General features: G+C 44.0%; 2 protein-coding genes across 2 annotated transcripts in view; one reads left to right on the top strand and one right to left on the bottom strand.

The window, feature by feature from the left end:
* Window positions 1–17,728, top strand: part of GON7 (GON7 subunit of KEOPS complex) — a gene marked incomplete at its 5' end in the record, with an annotated part of 50,445 nt that overhangs the window by 10,674 nt on the left and 22,043 nt on the right. The window lies entirely within an intron of this gene.
* LYSET (lysosomal enzyme trafficking factor) lies at window positions 4,169–5,130 on the bottom strand (the record flags this gene model as incomplete). The annotated part of the gene is made up of 2 exons (XM_079701365.1): window positions 4,169–4,580; window positions 5,033–5,130. 2 exons carry the CDS (start codon window positions 5,128–5,130, stop codon window positions 4,169–4,171), a joined length of 510 nt encoding a protein of 169 aa, XP_079557491.1.

Genomic DNA, 17,728 nt, shown 5'->3' with positions numbered 1-17,728 from the left:
GAAGTGTACTGAGGATAAATTGGACGATAGGAATCAGAATCACAAAATATAGACATCTCATTCCCGATCTTGGGCTCTGGCTGGCAGCTGTCTGCAGTCTACCTGGTATGGTCATGTCTACTCTGCCGCCACTGCTGCTGAGGGGCCTGACAGGCCCGGCCTGCAGCTCCCGGTGCTGCATGCCCAGATGCATTCCAAGCCACCATGGGAGCAGCTCAGGACCATGGATGTTGCCACTGGGCTCACCTCCTGCTTCCTGTTTCCTCCTGCCTGGGGCAGGGTCTTGTCACACCTGGAGAGCTACAAGAAGCAGGAGTAAAGAGGGCTGTCCTTTCCCTTATCTGTGACATGACCACCCCCAGCCTGTCCTGATCATGTCTACTGCATTCCTGGCTGGCCTCCCCTAGATCATGGTCTTCAGTTAGTGACCTTCTGCAGCTGACCTTCATGACCTCTCTTTCTCCATTCTTGATATCCTGGGACCACATATGTTAGTTTATAAGTCTATTTAACAATAAAGTCTATTTAAACCTTGGAAAAAAAGAAGAGAAAATATATAGACACCTTTTTAAAGATTTGCACAATTCAGACAGCTGGGGTAAGCCTACCATGAAATAATTGTTGACACTGTTCCAAAGACAAACACAGTTCTCAGGAGTAACAGATGAAGCTTTATGGTGCGTGAAAACCCCTGGCCCAGTAACTCTCAACCTAATAGACTTGCTTGAAGACCTCCTAAAACAGGATTGCCTTGGCCCCTCCCCCCAGGGATTGATAGTTGGGAGGGACCCTGGCATTGTTTATGAGGAGTTTTGCTTTGTTTTTTATTTCCTTGAGTGATTCTAACATTCAGCCACAGTTCAAGACCCACTCACTGCCTTAGACCAAAACAAAAATACCAATGCATAATGATTCCCAACCATGGTCCAGAGTTATATGGAACTTTATCAACATATTGGAGAATTTATAAAGTGATGGCACATACTTGATGCAAAAATGAGTCATGTGGTACTGCGGTAAGCTTTTCTGCCAGTGATTTGGAGATTGAGAACATTAAATCCATCAAGAAGGAAATCAACACCAGATAATCTTAACATAGACTTTAACACTACCCATGGTGAACAAACATAGAGGTTTGATTATTTTATGGGTGCTGTTACTCTTGTAGCACTTTATCTGATGATTCCACTTTTGCAAAGAAAAGCTTGTTAATTATAAAAGCTTTGTTTGAAGTAGAATCAAATTCTAAACTTGGGGAATCACATTTTTTACTTTGAAGCTGGTAGCCTCTTTAAAACCAGAAAATTTGGGAATTCCCTGGCGGTCCAGTGGTTAGGACTCTGCGCCCCGCCACTGCAGGGGGCACATGTTCGATCCCTGGTTGGGGAACTAAGATCCCATATGCTGCAGGGCAACTAAGCCCGCTCGCTCTAGAGCCCACGTACCACAATTAGAAGCCCAGTGCCACAACAAAGAGCCTGCATGCAGCAACTAAGACCCGACGCAGCCAAATAAAATAAATAAATATTAAAAAAAAAAAACCCACTAGGAGCTGTAACTGTCTTTCTCAATTTGGAAGCAAATATCACTGAGTAGCTATAGATCCTAGGATGCGTCCCTTCCCTAAAATCCCTGAAGCACTTTCTACATTTGCCATTTATCTCATTATCTAATCCTGTATTCACAGCTTTTTGTATTGTGATGTGACTATGAAATAAGTGATCTGTTACAATACACAGGTCTCCTATCCATTGGTTTCAACCTCCACCTCAATCTAATAGAGCTAAGGACTAATTTCACCTTTCTCTCTTTACCAAAAGAGTGCTTTGAACTATTAAATAGCCATTGACAAAATAGGAATGATCTAAAACTTGGATAATTAATTCCTAAATAATCAAAAAACAGATTAACCCTGCAGTCTAAACCTTTGTGATTGCATTTGGAAATTCTACATTACTCCTACTCTAATTATTTTAATATTTCTACTATCAAGGCAATATCTTGAAAGAAAGAGATGGACTGAGCATTTGCTCACCAAATCCCAAAATACTAGAATCGTAAGTGTAAGAAAGTCTACTTCAATAAAAAGGAATTACTACCTTACAAGACAAATAGCAAACTCACAAACCCTGCATTACATCAAGCATTTATAAAACAAAAAATAATGGAAATCATTTCCTTAAATCATTTCCAAACTATCACTGCCTCAAGACAAAACAAGAAACTGCTCAATGACTTTCCTTAATCTTTTTTTTGACAAGCAGTATAGTGGAATGATAGAGCTGGAGATCTGAAACCAGATATCCTGGGTTCAAATCCTAGCCCTTCCACTTGCTGTGTGACCATGAGCAAGTTATTAATTGGTATGTGCTTCAGGTTTCCTCATTTTCCTCTTCTGTAAAATGGTACTAGTACCAATACATACCTGCCTCATAGGACTCCTGTGCAGCATGAATGTGTATCATTCAGGAAACTTGCCTGCAGCATGCATACTTTTAGTAAGTATTCAAAAGATACAAGTGATTTGGTTATCTGACCCTTGCAGAAACATATATTTCAAACTGCTGCTTAATTTGAAGATTCAGTGTATTGTAGCAAAAAATACATCATTTCAGTAACTAGACCTTTGGAAGTAGTAAAGGAGAGAAATGAGATTAATTGGAGAAGAACAGAAGAATCTGATCACGCTGCTTTTGAGTTACAAGAGTACCTGCTTTATCTTTCAGGTAAAAGCTTGCTACGGAATGCTCAGCCTTCCATTCTGGTCAAACCTGATATAAGGTAAAGGTTGAGGTTGCTTGAAAACTTTTCGATTTTCAGTAGCTCACACAAATTGAGAAAAACCTTTCTCAGTTCTTTTCCAATCTTTAGCATGGTTAGGCAGACAGTACCCAGTGCTGAAACATTTGTCATTTGTGAGAAGCACTACAGTTCAGTGATAGGAATAAAGGCATCAGATGCCAGGTTAGAACTCTGGCTCTGCTTCTTGGCTGTGTAACCTTTGGCAAGTTACTTAACTTCTCCACCTCACGGTCCTCATCTGTAAAATCTGGATAATAATAGCTGTTATCTCATAGGGTTGTTGGGAGGACTAAATGAGTTAATTCATGTAAAGCTCTTAGGACAGGGCCCAACGGAGAAAGCACCAAAAAATGTTACGATTCTTATTCAAATCGGTCAGTGTAAACATTTCCCTGGTATTGATGACATAACTGTATAAAAATATATCTTGATCTCACCCAGAAAAGAAGAAAAATAATCCTAATATCTAATTTTCCATGTTTTAGTTACTTGTATTGTTACCAGACATGAGGTAGTAAGTACAGATGCAAAGGAGGCAGTACAGGGATCACATCTTCATGCAATTAACCTAACGTCTGAAGACTGGACCTTAGGCAGAAAAGAAAATCAGGACGATGACTTGAGAGCATCTTTTAGATGTCACACATCTGACAGGGACTGGCTGAAGTATTTTCGCTGAACACCTTGTTTTTATCTTCTATGTGTTAGATTTCTCAACTTTCAAACACTTAGTCTCTTCCCAAGTAGTTTAAAAAAAAAAGTTGCATGAATAATTCTAGCTAATTAATGCCAGTAGCATTACCAAAACGAAGAACACATTTTGCTTCTCAAGACAGCCATCACCTCAATAATTTTATACCAATTTCTCACAAGCTGATAGCAAACAAGCATAAATAGTTGGCTTAGCTACAACAGGATGAATTGGTGTTTTAGTCTGAAGAATTTTAAAACAAGCCAAGTAATTGTATAAAATTTAAATTTTATGACCATGTTTGGACCTTTTTACATTAAACACAATGGAAATGTTCATTTTTTCCCCAAAGGAAAAATTTCTGAATCATCATTATGTTGCACAGTAGAATAAAAATATGAATCCAGGTACTTATTCAAGTTTCTAAAGAATGCAAATAACAGATAAAATTTTACTTCCAAAATCTGAAGTCATCAACATGATTTTGTAGTACTGTATCACAGGCTTTACCTAAAAATTCAATATTCAGATAAAGATAGTCCCCTAGTCACATTCTTTAAAAAGCCTCTGCCCCACCACAGCTTCCTGAGATCTGTGAAGAAACTGCAGTCTTGTGATCAGGCTTCATACAATACTGGCAGTTTTGTACTTGTAAGGAAAAAATAGTGACTGATTTTATGTGTCAATCAGTTGTAGTCTGCTGATCTGGTTAGAAGCCTTGACAAATGCCTGGTGGCGATTGCATATAACTGCCAAGCATATGGGAATAATACAGTAGCCCATCGTTTTGGGGTCAGCTCTTGTACAAGAATAAAGGAACAAAAACATCTGCAAGTAAGGTATCAGAAAAATAACTGTCCAAAACCAAAAAGGCAGGGAGAGTAACCGAGCTTTCAAGGAGTGTGTCCATGTGGTTCCTTCAAGGGGCTCCTCTGGGTGCTGTTGAATGTGTTCCAAGGCCAGCCTATTGTAAGTCTCGTTGATTTCAAAAACATAGTAAAATGCTGCTGCACTTGCTAACAGATACAATCCCACTCCAATCCATCCCATACGCTGACGGAAGTTCATCATTCTCCATGCTCTGTGCCTTTGAGTTAAAACAACAATAACACAGTGAGGGTCTAGTAATGCTGTCATGTCAACTATTCCAAATGTACTTACTTTTTGTCCAATGAGCTCTAAAATACTCCCTAACACATTTGAGGTTTAAAATAACTAAATTAAATTTACATCTATTAAGAAATATAAACATCTTACAGGTTGTTTTATGTAATAGTTACGCGGAAGTAAAGTTTCAGTATATATTATGTGTGCTTTTTACTGAATCCCACAGATAAATAAATCACTAAATCTGGCTTAAACAGGTTCAGCACACGTTCCCTTAAATTGTAATTAAACTAGTTTCCTAGGGAACATTTCACTTCTATACTTCAAATACTTTCTGAATTAACAGTATTGCTTCAGACATGAAAACTTGGTTCTACAAGTCAAACCAATGTCGGAGCCCCCAAGTTAAGACAGCAACTCTTAAACACTTACAGTGGTCCCGAAAATCTTCCTGTTCCCACGGCAAGCGTTAAAGAGTCACTCAGCTCTGAATAATCGGGTGGCTTTGGCATTTCAGAGAAAGCCACCATAAAAGAAATCCCCGGGGTCACCGGCTGGGAGAATGGTGAACACGGCCAGCCTGGAGCAAAAGCTTATTGTGATTAAGCACAGCGTGACTGCAGCCGGTCACGCGGCGGCCCGGCCCCTGTCGCCGCTGCCGGAACCCCAGCCTGTGTCACTCGGCCCAGCCAGGAGGCTCCCCAGCCACCCTGGCCTCCCCTGCAGCCGGCCCCGCCCCCTGTCGTGCTGCAGCGCCCGCCGCCGCGACAGGGCTGCGCGGGCGGCGCCAGACCCGGGCCTCTCCGCCTTGCAGCGCCGGGAGCCCAGTGCCCGGCAGCGGCCACAGGCAGCCTGCAGAGCTGGGCAGGTCCCGGATCTCACCTCCTGTCCCGGTTGGCCCTCCCGCCCGCCGTCCCGGATGCTGCCACAGTCGGGGCTTCCGGCTCGGGCCGGAAGCGCGCTTGCCCCGCCCCCGAAAGGCCCGCTCCCTCGTGACGTCAGGGAGCCTCCGCCGCGGCACCGCCTCCCCGAGCGCGCCCGGAACAGCTCTGCTGGGACTAGGGGGAGGCTACGGAGGCGTCGGTTGTGGCGCTACCCTTCAGGGGGGCGGCAGTGTGGGCCTGGCCGCTTCAGCCCTCCTCAAAGCCTCTCCCTGGCGCTTCGCCCGCGGCTCTGATCGCCCCCGTCGTTCCTCGCCGCGGAGAGCACCGGAGCAACGGGCGATCAGCCATCCCCCGGCGCGACTCTGCGCAGTTCGGATATCCCTCTCGAGTGTCCATCCAAGTGCAGGAGAGGCCGCTCTCCCGCTCCTCGGACCTGGCCGCCCGGGAAGCGTCGGAAGCAGGCCCTGGCGCCTCGGCCACCGGCGACGGACCCAGACATGACTACTAGATAACTGCGAGGGGAAGTGGGACCCCGCTGTCTGCTGCGGGGCGCCCGAGGCCGGGAGAGGGTAAGGTGGCTGCTTGCCGCAGTGCGGCCGGCCGCCGGCGCGGGTGCGCGGGGCTTCTCCGGGCTCGGGTTATTCATTTATAACGAACTAACGTGACTACTTCATCTTCACTGCCCGTCGGAACTGAAGACGTTGACGAGACTTAACTCGGTTACCGCGGAGGAATACTGTGAATTGCAGTGGCATCAGTGGCCGGGACAAATTGGAATTTACATGTGTTGTTTTGGGCATCATGACGTTGAGGCTCTTAGAAGACTGGTGTAGGGGGATGGATGTAAACCCACGGAAAGCGCTGTTGATTGCCGGCATCCCCCCGACCTGTAAAGGGCAGAAATTGAGGAGGCTCTGCGATCTGGTTTAGCTCCCTTGAGCGAGTACCGACTGCTCGGGAGGATGTTCCGGAGGGAAGAGAACAGGAATGCAGCCTTAATAGGACTTAACTGAGGAGACGAGTCATGCTCTGGTCCCTAAAGAGATACCCGGAAGCGGGGGTGCCTGGAGAGTGATCTTTAAGACCCCTGACCCAGACAATGAATTTTTAAGCAGGTTACATGAATTCCAAGAGGGAGAGGGCGTGACATTGGGTGAGTTTACCAGAGCTCTTGGGCATGGAAACGACCTTTTTGACCTAGACCAGGACATGATCCGAAGGCATAGTATAATGTTTCTGTTATGACTAAGTGTCATGTTTTGACTAAATGTCATGGTTTCATTCTTTATAAGTTCCCATAAGTTCTCACACTATGGAAGGTTAAATACACATCAAACCGTCATGTTGTACCCCTTAAATGTATAAAATTTTAACTTGTCAGTTACACTTCGATAAAGGTGAGGAAAGAGAAGCTAAATACTAGATGACATGATCCCAGAAGTGCGGGCCCCTATTGTTGCCACAGGCATTAGATGAGGCTCTTCAGCCTGCCCTGCAACACCTGGAATACAAAAGGCTGAGAGTATTCTCAGGCAGTGATCCTCCAGAAGAAGAAGAGTTTGAATCCTGGCTGTTTCATGCCATTCAAATGATGAAGACATGGCAGGTGTCAGATGCCGAAAAAAGAAAGCGATTGCTAGAGAGCCTTAGAGGCCCGGCATCTGATATCATTCGCGTCCTCAAGATAAACAGTCCTTTAATTACAGTCCCTGAATGCCTGCATGCTCTGGAGCAGGTATTTGGGGTTACCGATAATCCTAGGGTGTTGCGGGTCAAGTATCTGACCACTTACCAGAAGGATGAAAAAAAATTGTCTGCGTATGTACTAAGGCTGGAGCGTTCACTACAGAAACTGGTAGAGAGAGGAGCAGTTGAGCAAGAAGTTGTGAATCAGGCCCGCCTGGAGCAAGTCATTGCTGGAGCAGTCCACAGCACGCCGCGCAGGAAGTTTGCTCTGTCAGAGGACGGCTCAGCCCTGGCTTACTGCAGTTACTGACACTAGTAAAGGATGAAGAGGCAGCTGAGGAGGAGGAGGAGGCCCTCCTCCAGGCAGGATTAGAGGGGCATTTCACCTGAATCTTGGGAAATCAGGAAGGGCTCTCCGGCAGTGAGCAGAGCATAAGGTAGAACAGTCTGTATGCTCAGTGACGGACATTAACCAGTCCCTATCTTGTGTTGCCAAGTAACTCATTTTTGTGCAGTTCTCGGTATAATCCTTTGTCATTTCTGTGCCCATTTAATGTCTCCTAAATGTGTCATTGACTAGAAGGATGTAGTACTGCACTGGTATTTATATATTTAAATTCACCCTGTGAATTTTTTTTTTTATCACACACAGTTGTACAAAAAGTCTCATCACTACGCACATGTGATACTCTGAGAGTACAACCAAGGCTCAGGTGCACATGCTGATCCCATCTCGTCCAGATGTCAGCTTGTGTGATAATAGGTGCAAGTGTAGCTGTCAGATGTGATAATGTGTCATAGATAGTTTTGGGTTGTGTACGGCCCTACATTAATCATGAAGATCGTGAGCAGGGGTTAAGAGGTTATTTTGTGTGTGAGTCGGAATTTTATTGATTCTATGCCATCAAAACAAGAAGCAGAGTTAAATGCTGCAGTTGGTCAGTTTGCAGCTGCTACCTCTAACCCCAGATTTCTGATGTGTGTCTCAAAGCATCTAGTTCTGAATATCATTTTAATAGGTTACAAAATTATAGATGTGAACTTATAAAATAAAGAAATGTGAATAAAATGACCTTTTTACCTAGTTTGTTTGTATCAAGTTTCCAAGGGAGATTTCACTTGAACAACGGGTTCCAAAAGCATGAATCTGAAAACCACTGAACTTGCACAGTCTTAGTCCCTTGGACACTTTCCTCCTGGTGACCAGGTGGGTAGGGAGTAGTTTTCTAAGTGAGAGTGCTGGCAGGACCTTCTCCTGAAGTACAATAGGATGAAATGAGACTGTATAAATTAGTGCAAGTAGCAGGTTCAAAGGCATCGGGGCGTTGAATCTGGAGGGTGAAAAGAAAGACAGGAACATTGCTCACCTCTGCACGGCAGACTGAACTAAATGTTCCATGTACTTCCTCACTTAATCCTCTTAAAAATCCTGCAATATAAGAAAACAGCTAGTTTCAGAATTCTGTCATCTGCCTTACTGCAAGGCCAGTGTTCGTTCCGTTGCTAAGAAAGAAGCAATCCTAAGGGTGTCTGGACCCAGCCTCCCAGGGGAAGCAGGGGAGATTGTTAACATTTAATAAATGAACTCTTAGTATGCATTAGTGTGCACTACATCTTAATCACTACTGCAAACTGGACACTAAGAAGCGCAGAGTATGAGAAACTGTAAGACCCCCAGGCAGCAGGGAGGGTGGACATGGGTTAGTGATTTGGTCTCTAAAAAAAATGAATGAAAGCATGAAGAAAAAATGAAAATTGCTGAAAGATCAGACTGAAAGTCTTTATCTTTAATAAAAAATACCCCCAAAGAAACAATTCTGGGATATATGTTTTTGGTTTAGATTCGAAGGCATAGTATAATGTTTCTGTTATGACTACATGTCATGGTTTCATTCTTTATAAGTTCCCATAAGTTCTCACACTATGGAAGGTTAAATACACATCAGACCATCATGTTGTACCCCTTAAATGTATATAATTTTTTTTTTTTTTTTTTGCTTTACGCGGGCCTCTCACTGTTGTGGCCTCTCCCGTTGCGGAGCACAGGCTCCGGACGCACAGGCTCAGCGGCCATGGCTCACGGGCCCAGCTGCTCCGCGGCATGTGGGATCTTCCCGGACCTGGGTACAAACCCATGTCCCCTGCATCGGCAGGCGGACTCTCAACCACTGCACCACCAGGGAAGCCCAATGTATAATTTTAACTTGTCAGTTACACTTCGATAAAGGTGAGGAAAGAGAAGCTAAATACTAGATGACATGGATAAATTCAAAGGTGTAATTCTGATCTTGTTTATATGCATATAGTCATTTATTTGCCACCTTAGTAGTAAGAAGTATTAGCTGCATTTTGCCGATAAACAAACACTGTGAATGTGCGCACACATGGGTGTTAATAAATGTTGCACCTCGAGGCTTCCCTGGTGGCACAGTGGTTAAGAATCCTCCTGCCAATGCAGGGGACACGGGTTCAAGCCCTGGTCTGGGACGATCCCACATGCCTCGGAGCAACTAAGCCCGTGCGCCACAACTACTGAAGCTCGCACGCCTAGAGCCCATGCTCCACAACAAGAGAAGCCACTGCAACGAGAAGCCCGCGCACCACAGCAAAGAGTAGCCCCTGCTCACCGCAACTAGAGAAAGCCTGCGCACAGCAACGAAAACCCAACACAGCCACCCAAAATTAATTAATTAATTAATTAGAAAAAAATGTTGCACCTCTCCTGCATGTGAGGCACTGAGATGGGGGGGCGGGGGAGTAGATTGTATGATTAAATTTAGGTTATAAGCCCTGCCATGGAGATCTGCCCAGAGTCAACAATGATAGCTGACACTGAGCACTTGCTATGGAATAAATGCTGAGCACCACTGAATGCATTTGGTCCTCCAACAATAGTGAGAAGCAAGGCCTTTTGTTTTCCCATTTTACAGATGAAACTGTGGCACAGAGATGTTAAGTAACTTGCCCAGGGTTTCCTAACTAAATCCTTCCAGGGTCACGATTTATACTCAGGCCATCTGTTTCTAGAGTCCTTGCTGTTAATCTACTCTATGCTGCTGTGTTAAATTCCGTGAAAAACATACCATCATTTCCTCCCTTTTCTGGACGAGAGGATTGAGGAGCAAAGATTCAGTGGCGCGGGGGCGCAGGGGGCACATAGTCCGACTCCAGAGAGCTTTTCTTAAGGTGTCCTGACATATGCATCTGGAAAACACAACATAATTGTAAAAAATGGCAGTTATGTTTATGAAATCAGGTGAAGTAATAAAACATGTTCTTTATAAGCTATGTTTCAAAAATGTAAATGACAAAGAGATCACTAAAGTACCAGTTGTGTTGGGATGATGGGACTATAAGGGTAATTTAGTTCTTTGTTTCCTAAATGTGTTTTTTTTATATTAAAAATAAATATGCAAAAGAAGTGCTCATAAAGCAAAAATCAGTTGACACATCAAAGGAACTCAGGAGCAAGACTGAAAGAGCTCCCACTGGTGAAAGCTACAATTTGAGGAACAAAATGAATAGCGTAGTATTGGGTTATAACCCAAAGTATAAAATAAATATCCATGAGTTCATCATGATATAAGTAAATGTGGGGGAAGAATCCAGTTTTCCTTACAGAAGAATTTCAAATCATTAGTGTGGCTATTTCCCCCTTTAGGAGTTGGAGTTTATTCCTGTCCCCCTTTAAGTGTGGGCTGAACTCAGGCATAGAATATGGAAAGGAAAAATAGTAACCTCTCCGTGAACAAACGTGGCAAGGGCTACCTTGCTAGGACAAGGTTAATATCAGTGATCATTCACGTTGACGGCTCGTATTCCTGATAACGATGCAATGACAAGGGCACTTTATTTCCTCAGAACCCATAACCCAGTCTAGTTATGAGAAAAACACCAGACAAACCCACATTGAGAGACATTCTACAAAATACCTAACCAACACTCCTTAAAACTGTCAAGATCATGAAAATCAAGACTGAGAAACTGTCACAGACCAGAGGAGAGTAAGGAGACCTGGTAACTAAATGTAATGTGGTATTCTGGCAGGGATTTTGGAACAAAAGACCTTAATAGAGAAATGAAATCTGAATATGGTCTAGATTTTAGCTAATAGTAACATATCAATGTTAGTTTCTCGGAGGTGACAAATTACTAAGGTAATGAAAGATGTTTAGCGGCTTCCCTGGTGGCGTAGTTGTTAAGAATCCGCCTGCCAATGTGGGAGATGGGTTCCAGCCCTGGTCCGGGAAGATCCCAGATCCCACATGCCATGGAGCAACTAAGCCCGTGCGCCACAACTACTGAGTCTGCACTCTAGAGCCCACGAGCCACAACTACTGAACCTGTGTGCCACAACTACTGAAGCCCACATGCCTAGAGCCCATGCTCTGCAACAAGACAAGCCACTGCAATGAGAAGCCTGTGCACTGCAACAAAGAGTAGCCTCCGCTCGCCACAACTAGAGAAAGCCTGCATGCAGCAACGAAGACTCAACGCAGCCAAAAATAAATAAATTAATAAATAAACTTTAAAAAATATCTTTAAAGATGTTAATAGGGAAAACGACGTGAGTATACGCAAACTCTGTACTGAGAAATACAAATACCATATGATATCGCTTATATGTGGAATCTAAAAAAAAAAAAAGATGAACTTATTTACAAAACTGAAACAGACTCACAGACTTAGAGAATGAATTTATGGTTACCAGAGGGGAAGGGTGGTGGGGAGGGATAGTTAGGGAGTTTGGGATTGATTTGCACACACTGCTGTATGTAAAATGGATAACCAACAAGGACCTACTGTACAGTACAAGGAAAAAAATACCAATAGCCAAAAGACATCAACAGCTATTTGGCTGCTCTAGTAATCAAAGAAATGCAAATAAAAATGATAAAATTCTAAAAACAAACAAAAACTCTCTGCACTATCTTTGTAACTTTTCTGTAAATAAAAAACTATTCTAAAATAAGATGTTAGTTGAAATTTATACATAGATACTTAAACATACATACGTACGCAAGCAGATAACAAATGGCCTGGGAATTAAGTCACTAGGGAGTGAGTAACTGGAGTGCCGGCCCTTCCCTAAAATGGTTATTCATCTAAACACCACCAGGTGGCGGTAAGCACTCAGGTTAGGCCTTAGCCAGAACGAAGCAGGGAAAGGGATTATTTCTTATGTAAGTGTCGTCATTCCTGTCCCCCTCAAGGACTGGAAAATTTCTCAAGTCTTTTTAAAATTTATTTATTTTTAAAAGTTTATTTATTTATTTTTGGCTGCATTGGGTCTTCATTGCTGTGCGTGGGCTTTCTCTAGTCACGGCAAGCAATGGCTTCTCTTGTTGTGGAGCACGGGCTCTAGGCGCGCGAGCTTCAGTAGTTGTGGCTTGCGGGCTTTAAAGCACAGGCTCAGCAGTTGTGGCGCACGGGCTTAGTTGCTCCACGGCGTGTGGCATCTTCCCGGACCAGGGCTCGAACACCGTGTCTCCTGCATTGGCAGGAGGATTCTTAACCACTGCGCCACCAGGGAAGTCCTCTCAAGCCTTTATGTGGAAAAATATTTAAATATGAAACAGTGACTTCCTCTCTAGGTCCATGACACTTCTAGAATCTTTTATTTTTAAATTGAAGTATAGTTGATTTACAATGTTGTGTTAATTTCTGCTGTACAGCAAAGTGATTCAGTTCTATATATATACATATATATATACACATTCTTTTTTAATATTCTTTTCCATATGGTTTATCACAGGATTTTTTTTTTTTTTTTTTTTTTTTTTTTTTGGCTATGCCGTGCGTCTTGCAGGATCTCAGTTCCCTGACCAGGGATTGAACCTGGGCCACCGCAGTGAAATTGCCAAGTCTAACCACTGGACCACCAGGGAATCCCCTATCACAGAATATTGAATATAGTTCCCTGTGCTATACAGTAAGACCTTATTGTTTATAGAATCTTCTAACTACCTTGGCAGAGAGGCCTGGCCATGACAAAGGGACTGATCCATCTGTACAAATGAAGAACATCCTTAGCGATTCCACCACACTCCCAGGGCACTTCACAAAATTGGATACTAGATGGTTTTAGAGATCAGCTTCTGGATGTCTCCTATTTTATTTTATTTTTTAAAATATTTATTTATTTATTTGGTTGTGCCAGGTCTTAGTTGCAGCAGGTGGTATCCTTAGTTGTGGCACGTGGGCTCTTAGTTGCGGCATGCATGTGGGATCTAGTTCCTTGAGCAGGGTTCAAACCCAGGCCCCCTGCATTGGGAGCATGGAGTCTTAACCTATGGACCACCAGAGAAGTCACTGGAAGTCTCTTATTTGAAAGACAATGATATTTAGGGACTTCTCTGGTGGTGCAGTGGTCAAGAATCCGCCTGACAGTGCAGGAGACACAGGTTCAAGCCCTGGTCTGGGAAGATCCCACATGCCGCGGAGCAATGAAGCCCGTGCGCCACAACTACTGAGCCTGCGCTTTAGAGCCCGTGAGCCTCAACTACTGAAGCCTGCGCGCCTAGAACCCGTGCTCCACAACAAGAAAAGCCACCGCAATGAGAAGCCTGTGCACTGCAAAGAAGAGTAGCCCCCTGCTCACTGCAACTAGAGAAAGCCCGCGCACAGCAAAAGATCCAATGCAGCCAAAAATAAATAAATAAATCTATTTTTAAAAAATTAAAGAGAATAACATTTAGATCGACAGTACTAATCTTTTTAAAGTACTATTTGCTTCTTTTTCAAACCTGCTTTTTTTAAAAAAAATAATTTACTTATTTATTTTTGACTGCATTGGGTCTTCATTGCTATGCGTGGGCTTTCTCTAGTTGCGGCGAGCAGGGGCTGTTCTTCATTGCGGTGCGCGGGCTTCTCATTGCGGTGGCTTCTCTTGTTGCGGAGCACGGGCTCTAGGCACGTGGGCTTCAGTAGTTGTGGCACGTGGGCTCTAGAGTGCAGGCTCAGAGGTTGTGGCACACGGGCTTAGTTGCTCCACGGCATGTGGGATCCTCCCAGACCAGGGCTCGAACCTGTGTTCCCTGCATTGGCAGGCGGATTCTCGACCACTGTGCCAACAGGGAAGCCCCAAAACCTGCTTTTTAAAAATTATTAATTTATTTATTTGGTTGTGCCGCATCTTAGTTGTGGCAGGCAGGCTCCTTAGTTGCGGTTCATGGGCTCCTTAGTTGTGGCATGTGAACTCTTAGTTGCAGCATGCATGTGGGATCTAGTTCCCTGACCAGGGATCAAACCCAGCCCCCCTGCATTGGGAGCATGGAGTCTTAACCACTGTGCCACCAGGGAAGTCCCTTGACAGTACTGATCTTTAGCTATCATAGGTTTCCCATACACTCTCCTGCATCTGCTGGTGAGCAAGCCTAACTCCGCTTTCAGAGGTGTTAGTTTTCTTATGTGCATGTGGGTTACCATATAAAGTGGATCAGTATGTTAAATAATTCAGTGTAAAGTAGGGCTGTAAGTCTCTTAGTCTCCACCCTGAGGGGTGGGTTGGGAGTCGCAGGGGTGGGGTCTAAAATGATAGAATATTGCCGATGAGGCAAATGAGGCTCAGAGGAGGTGATTGGTTTGCTCAAGGAACACAGCTAGTCAGTGGCAGAGCCCAAATTTGAACCCAAATCTGAGCCTGCCTCTGGCTTGCACTATGACCTGAAGTAAAGGCACTTAATTCCTCTTGGACTTCAGTTTACTTTCCTACAAACTCTATGATCCCTTATAACTCTAAAACTGTGTGACTCAAAGGACCTTCTAATTATCTTTATCTGAATATGCTTAATGTAAAAACTGACTCTTCATTGTGGTGCACGGACTTCTCATTGCGGTGGCTTCTCTTGTTGTGGAGCACCAGCTCTAGGCAAGCGGGCTTCAGTAGTTGTGGCACAGGGGCTCAGGAGCTGTGGCTCGCAGGCTCTAGAGCGCAGGCTCAGTAGTTGTGGCTCACGGGCTCTAGAGTGCAGGCTCAGTAGTTGTGGCGCACGGGCTTAGTTGCTCCGTGCATGTGGGATCTTCCTGGACCAGGGCTCAAACCCGTGTCCCCTGCATTGGCAGGCGGATTCTTAACCACTGCACCCCCCAGGAAGTCCCTGACTCTAAATTCTTAACATGCCTCATATTTGTCACTTAACATGTGTTCCTAAATATTATCAGGATATCTTTTGATAAGTGTACTAATTCCCTAACTAGATTCTGTGTTTTCCCTGATATCAAGGTGTATTTTATCCCTATATAAGCCCAACATGGTGTTTCTCACTTAATTAATCAGCAGTGCTGTGATGTAATAATATATATAATGATAATTATATGTATAGATATAATATATAATGATATATGATAATTATGCTATTTAATTATTATATATTATATGATATGTAATATATAATCATGGCTATCATTTGTTAAGCTCTTCCTATGTGCCAGGCGTGGTGCCAAATGCTTTACATATGTTACCTCATTTAATTCTGACCACAACCTTTGTCGGTATATTTCTATCACTAATTTCAAAGAAGCAAACAGACTTTTGGATAGGTAAAGTGGCTTGCCCAGAGTCACACAGCTGGAAGCTACCAAGATCCATCTGTCCTAGAGCTAGTACCTTAACCACTGTGCCAGACAGCCTCCAAGAGTATCTTGGCTCTGAACCAAGCTAGCACGACTTCAAGAATGGGTATGAGAACATGAATATAATCACTGGTAAACCAGGTTCTGACTATATAACCTGAAACCCTATCCATCACCACTCCCTTCTCTCTTCCTCCAAAATAAATAATAATAATACAACCCAGCTTAGGCTGCAGAAGAGACAATAGTTAGCTACCACCTCGCAACCATTAACCCTTCCTCCTTTGTATCCAAAGCCAGATTTGTTCACCTACTTCACAGAACTGTGAATTTCAGGTGGAACCTAGCCTTTCCCTGGCCCCTGCAGGGAGTGGGGGTGGTAAGTGTTGATCAGTTTAAGCTGATTCAGTCAGTCCCTTTGCCAAACTGCTTGTTTTAGGCGTGGGCAAATAATGCAACTCTATCCAGTGAAATATGAGCAGCTGTTTTTTCATCTTTATTTATGTGAGCGTGACTCTGGTGCCAGAATACCTCAAATAAGATTCCAGCTTCACCACTTTCTAACTCTATGGCTTTGGGAAAGTTTATTAACCCTTTCTGGACTTCAGTTTCTTCAACTGAAAATGGGAGTAATAACAGCACTTACAGGGTCATGGTGAAGACCAAATGAATTCATAAGGTAAAGTGCAGGGAACTGTACCTGCTGCACAGTAAGTTCTCAACAAACAGCTATTGTATTTGTTCTCTGTTCCTGCACAACTAATTGCCCCCAAATTTAGAGGCTGAAAACCAACAGCTGATCCCTGGATCAAAAATCTGGGAGCGACTTAACTGGGAGGTTCTGGCTCTCTGACAGAGGTGTCAGCCAGGGCTGTGGCCGTCGCTTAGGAAATCTTCCAAGCTCACCCACGGAGGCCTCGCCACATGGCTGCATTGTGACACGGCAGCTGACTTCCACCATTTCCACCAGAAACAAGCAATCCAAGAGAGATTGAGAGAACACCCAAGATGGAAGCCACAGTCCTTTTATAATCTTATCAAAAGTGGCATCCCATTACTTCTGCCATATTCTACTCATTAGCAGCAAGGCAATAAATCTAGCCGTTCTCAAGGACAGGAGATTGCACAAAAGTGTGAATTCCAGGAGGTGAGAATACTGGGAGCCATTGCAGAGGCTATGGTAGCTACTGGTTGTTTGTTTGTTTGTTTTACAAAGTCTATATTTTTGTTACTTCTACTTTGTATTTACCCTTTAAATGATTAAATTCCTCTATTAGATCCAGGTTAAAAGAAAAATAATCCTCCATTACATTCCTTTTCTCTAATTTAACTCTTTCATGGATCAGAGTAAGAAACACAGATTTGCTCTTTGTCCCTTCTAAAGGCTGCCATGGGCCCTCTCAGGTTTTTTGGGTTTTTTTTTCGCAATACGAGGGCCTCTCACTGTTGTGGCCTCTCCCGTTGCGGAGCACAGTCTCCAGACGCACAGGCCCAGCAGCCATGGCTTACGGGCTCAGCTGCTATACAGCATGTGGGATCTTCCCGGACCGGGGCACGAACCCGTGTCCCCTGCATCGGCAGGCGGACTCCCAACCACTGCGCCACCAGGGAAGCCCCCTTCTCAGGTTTTACAACCAGCATATGTTCAGCTTTTTAGAGTTACAGGCATAATTACCTCCTCAGTCTCTCTCTACTCCAAGGAGTAAATGTCCAGCTGCTTCCTAGTTTCTGATTCCCTTCTGATTTCAACTCCTTCCCTTTGACTGCCCTTTAGGGAGAAGCAATAACCCCCAGGGCCCCTGACACTCCCATCCTCCGGGGAGTGGGGAGAAGACTTACCTTGTCCCAACAAACTCTGGCTTCTCAGAGACTATTCCTTCAGTATGCAACAAAAGCTTTTAAACTGTGCATTCCTTTGTGGGGCGGGGGGATAAATTGGGAGATTGGGATTGACATATACACACTACTATATATAAAATAGATA

This window comes from Hyperoodon ampullatus (genome assembly GCF_949752795.1).
Source record: "Hyperoodon ampullatus genome assembly, chromosome: 3".
NCBI lineage: Eukaryota > Metazoa > Chordata > Mammalia > Artiodactyla > Ziphiidae > Hyperoodon > Hyperoodon ampullatus.
The sequence above is the reverse complement of the archived record's forward strand: the minus strand, read 5'-3'. Positions and strand labels throughout refer to the sequence as shown.